This window comes from Coregonus lavaretus (genome assembly GCF_964263955.1).
Source record: "Coregonus lavaretus genome assembly, contig: HAP1_SCAFFOLD_271, whole genome shotgun sequence".
Lineage (NCBI taxonomy): Eukaryota > Metazoa > Chordata > Actinopteri > Salmoniformes > Salmonidae > Coregonus > Coregonus lavaretus.
In genome coordinates, this window is record NW_028157817.1 from 202,506 (window position 1) to 207,555 (window position 5,050).

Sequence of the window (5,050 nt, forward strand, 5' to 3'; positions counted from 1 at the left end):
ACCCCTACCCAGTGGTGTAAAGTCCTTAAATAAAAATACTAGAAAGTACTACTTAAGTAGTTTTGGGGGGTATTTGAACTGTACTTTACTATTTATATTTTTGACAACTTTGAATTCACTACATTCTTAAAGAAAATAATGTACTTTTTACTGTTACAGAGATAAACTGCCAAGTCATTCTGTCCATTGGCTTGGTGTATTTTATCTTAAAACTGCCCTTTGGCACAACAATACTATCAACATGACGTAGATGGTGCTACGCTAACAGCTTGCTTCTTTATCCGTCCAGGGCCAAGGATTGCCCAACAGCCAAGGTTATTCCCTTCATTTAGAAGGTGGATGTGAAATGGATGTGCATTGATCAGTCTTACTTACGGACTACTATAACGAAACACATCAACACCATCCCTGGAATAGTGAAGAGTCAGGCCTTGGCCTGGACCATTCTAAATTCATTGTCCATTCCCTTCATAAAAAGCCCCATTACTTTCCAATGCGTCACATTCCCAATGTGTAGTAAAATGACTTCGCTTCTGGGCCTAACAAATGCAAGCATGCACCCTGTCCTTATTAATAAATCCAATATCCACAAATCACATTTTGACTGTAGTTTAATTTATTAAAAAGACCAAGGTGCAAATATATATAAAAAAAATACAACATAATTTAAGCATTTAATACAAACAATATAAGCTATTCCAGTCCCTCTTGACATGTAAGACACTGACTCAAAATACTTGGTTATAGTGTATTTTTTATAAAGTATTGCACAATGTAGGTACAAAATTAATACTTATACAATTACATTTTTTGTACATAATATAGCAAAATCTTTCAAATCTCAAAAGAAAATACAACTCTTGTTGAACACGGAATTCCACCATTAAGCAATACTCTGTATGCAATCTTTAGAATATTTGATGGACTTTAAAGATGGTTTTCACTGACGATTCCTTATATTATTTTTTTCTCTTCTTATTACTAAGGAAAAGCTGCTGCAGCCATCACAGGAGTAGTAGAAATATCTAAATGCACTACCATGTCATAGAAACAATATATACTCTGATATCTTAAAAACTCTGTCCTAAATTAAATTATACAATTAGAAAAAGACCAAGTAACCCCATTTAGTAGTGCAAATTCATACAAATATGCCATGTCTAAGAGGACAGAACTTGAAGCTTGTATTATTATTATGATTATTATCCATGTTATGGAGTATTTTTTGTGCTAGGTTGGCAACAAGGAAAAGAGAAACAACTATGCATGTTGAATTTAAGTAACCAAGTTTGGACGTGTTTGTTCAACAAGCTTTTAGTAAAAAAACAAAACTCAATGGGGCAGAGAAAAAGCAACCTTGGACACATGCCGCTTCACTAACTAGACAGAAAGCTCCTCAGAGGTTCTTTGAAAGTCCAGTTCTTCTTTAAAATGTGCGTGTTTTTCCCCCACCTTCTAGCCACCGTCGTCATTCATAAATAACATCTTCACGTCGTAGTGTCAGGTTTAGCTAGCCATGACTGGCTGGAAATGCTGGTTCGAATACTGCATGTTGCTGAGGTTGAAGTTCAGCCCATCATTGAGGGACTTGTCGTTGAGACCTCCGTAGGCCGCAAACACGTCAAAGGCATTGTTGTACTGCAGCGGGCTGACGCTGAGTGAGCCCTCGCTGGGGAAGATTCCACCGGGGCTCCCCTGATCCTGGACGCTGGGGAACACTCCTTTGGAGCTCCCCTGACCCTGGAGGCTGGGGAACACAAACTCCTTAGCGTTAGGAGAGAGTGCAGAGGCATTCTGCTGCTGGCCCAGGCCGTACAGAGAGTACATAGAGGTGGACATGGCTTTCTGCTTCATTAGGGTGTTCACATTCAGCCCCAGGTCGTTGGTGGGGGACGCGCGGGCCACCTTGTTTCCGTTACCGTTGTTGTTGCGGCCGGAGATCTTCATCTTGGTGGAGCCGAACTTGGTGGCGGCGAAGGTGGCGGTGGTGAAGGTTATAGGATGGGTGGAACGCGGCATGAAGGAGGGGCTAATGGCCGCAGATTGCCCGAAGGGGGGTGAGGGAGAGCTGGACTCAGAAGAGGTCCCAATAGAGTCACTGATGGGCATGAAGACCTGGGCCTCTGGGTTGAAGCTGTTCTTGATCTCCTTGTCCAGCTCGGACCCGTTGCTCTCAGTGTTATCATCCACGTACAGCACCTTGACCGGCCCCTTCTCGCCAAGCTGGTAGGATACCTCGAAAGGGTCAATCCACACACTAAGGTCCTGAGGGAGATTATCCCGGACGTCGTCCAAGTCCAGGCCGCTCTCCTTGGCTGCCTGCTCCACCACAAGGTCCACCTTCTCCCCTACGTGGAGACACCTGTACCCAGAGCCCTTGTATGGCTTCTCTGTGTACCAGTGGCCCTCGTACTTCTTCTTTAGCTGCCTCTCCAGCTCCTCGCCGAAGATGTTCACGCGCCGTCTGGGGAGTTTGTTGTACAAATAGGAAATAATAAAGTTAAGTGCTACTTGGATTTCAAGCTGCATAGCTACTTCCTGCTTATTAAGTTGGTATTCCTGAGCGTTGCAAAAACCTCTAAGGCAGCAGTAAGCAGTTTGGGCCAAACAGGGGGACAGAGTAAGTGGTAGTTGCTGAAACGATATCCTTCCACAGGGTAGGGTTCCTAAGCCTGGAAGAAGAGAGACACAAATGAACAAAAATATAACAATGCTATTCGGCTAATTATAAAACCGGGCAGTTTGGGTCCTGGATGCTGATTGACATACTACTTGTTTACTGTTCTATTTATGTCGGTAACCAGTTTATAATAGCAATAAGGCACCTCAGGGGTTTGTAGTATATGGCCAAGGGCTGTATCCAGGCTCTCTGCTTTGTGTCTTGCATAAGAACAGCCCTTAAATCTGCCATCCCATAATACAACAAAACTGTACGTTCATATAAGTAACATGATAAATGTATGCACACATGACTCAAAGTTGCTTTGGATAAAAGCATCTGCTAAATGGCATATATTATTGTATATGTTTAGCTCACCGTTGTAAATAGGTTGGCTTCAAATACCTGATTGCATTTACTGTCTAGTACTAAATGTGCTCTGCTGTTCACTTCCATGTCCAGTGCATTGGTATGTCCACCAGGCAGGCTGTACAATATCAATAGCTATAAATAAGGCCTAAACATACTGACTCGCAGACCGAGTCAGCGCTGTGGGTTCCCTAGCGGTCTTCTGGTATTAGTGACAGCTAAAAGCAAGCATAGTTGACCTCTGGACAGTGGTGGCTCATCGCCTTTCAACGCAACTAAAGTAACAATGTAATTAGCCAATGATCCGAAACATTGTATCCTCACCTGATATAGAATATATTTGCGCGATGATACACACTCGCGTCCCTAATTCATTTGATAAGATGAGATGGAATAATTAATGTTGTCTAGCGATGGTAACAGAAGAAACCGTGTCCGTGAACCACCATCGGCTAGAGAATAATGTATTGTTAGAGAGCAGCTGGTGAGCTGAACTATCTGAGAGAAGCCTTGTTACATAATCCACATTGAATTTCTATTCATGGTCATTGAGGCCTTTCTCGTCTAGAAATGACTGGTAACATTAGCTAGCTATATATATATATATGAGATCATACAAATGATCAAAACAACGTCCAATCCAAATCCATCGATCAGTAATGTAGCTAACGTTGGCTACCTAGCTACGCACCCAGGGTGTGAGGGGAATGTTGTATTGTAAACAGCAGCTATGCTTACGTTACAGCATAGTTTTAACCTGTAATGAAAATACATTAAAGTGATTCACGCTAATCGGATGTGTAACTTAACGTTACAGACTGTTGTCTTGCCCCAAATGTGCCCTTATCCTTCACTGTTATGCAATGACCACCAAGTTAACTAAAAAGCCGTTTCTGGTTGTTAGCTCAAAATAGTTTGATTTAACTTTCTAGCTAGCTGGCTAGATATCCCCGTCAGATATATTAACTAACTAGCTAACGTTACTACTACTAATTAGCTGTGCTAGCTAGCTAACGTTAGCCAACCTATATCCAACCCAAACAAGACGGAGAAAGCGGTTGTAATCATACGTTAGCTTTGTCTCTAGGGATTTGAACAGCGATATAGCTTAATAAATAGCTACCTCGCTAACGACATATTGAAGTAGCTAATGAAGAGGTTCTACTTACATGTAGTTAGCCACAGTTACATAGAAATCCCCACAGGTCCTTGCACTGGACAGCTTAGATGACGAATGACTCTGGCTAGCTTAACTGTTAACTAGTAAAATAACGTTGACACGACGCTTTTCAGCTGACTAGATAGAGACGGTTAGCTACGTCCTTGTTGTACAAACTGTTGTGCTGCAGTATGAATATAAAGGATTATTCTAGTCAGGTTATGCGGATGTTCATTTGCGTTTCCGTCTGAGAGTTTTTTTTACAACTCTGCGCTTTAAAATTCGGATTGTCTTGTTTATATACGTAGTACTCCGCCACGGACACAAAGTAGGCGGTGATGAGGCGTTCAAGAGGTCGACACTAAATAACGGTATTCCATTGGCCAAACTCGGCCTTCGTCATTCGTGAGCTACTTCATCTTGCATTCCGATTGTCTGTTTAGCATGTCAGTCAACAGCAAAGGGTCTATTTACGGTAGTGGTGAGCTTTTCATGTGTGTTGGGATCACAAGTATCATAATGTTGAAGGTTCTTGAGATAGCTACTGAACATTAATAACAATTTATTCGGTAGTGTATATACTGTATGGGCTCCCGAGTGGCGCAGCGGTCTAAGGCACTGCATCTCAGTGCTTGAGGCGACACTACAGACCCCCTGGTTCGATTCCATGCTGTATCACAACCGGCCGTGATTGGGAGTCCCATAGGACGGCGCACAATTGGCCCAGCGTCGTCCGGGTTTGGCCGGTGCAGGCCGTCATTGTAAATAACAATTTGTTCTTAACTGACTTGCCTAGTTAAATAAAGGTTAAATACAAATGAATAAAATACTTTGAAAGGGCGATATACTGTCTCAAATATATG

The 5,050-nt window shown here is 42.4% G+C and overlaps 1 protein-coding gene across 1 annotated transcript; it reads right to left on the minus strand.

The window, feature by feature from the left end:
* Positions 1-593: 593 nt before the first annotated feature.
* Positions 594-4,459, minus strand: LOC311124896 (protein Tob1-like). The gene is made up of 2 exons (XM_084198994.1): positions 4,198-4,459; positions 594-2,672 (listed from the first exon to the last, which is right to left on the minus strand). The coding sequence occupies exon 2, from the start codon at positions 2,527-2,529 to the stop codon at positions 1,507-1,509; it is 1,023 nt and encodes a 340-aa protein (XP_084055120.1). The 5' UTR covers positions 2,530-2,672; positions 4,198-4,459; the 3' UTR covers positions 594-1,506.
* Positions 4,460-5,050: the final 591 nt, after the last annotated feature.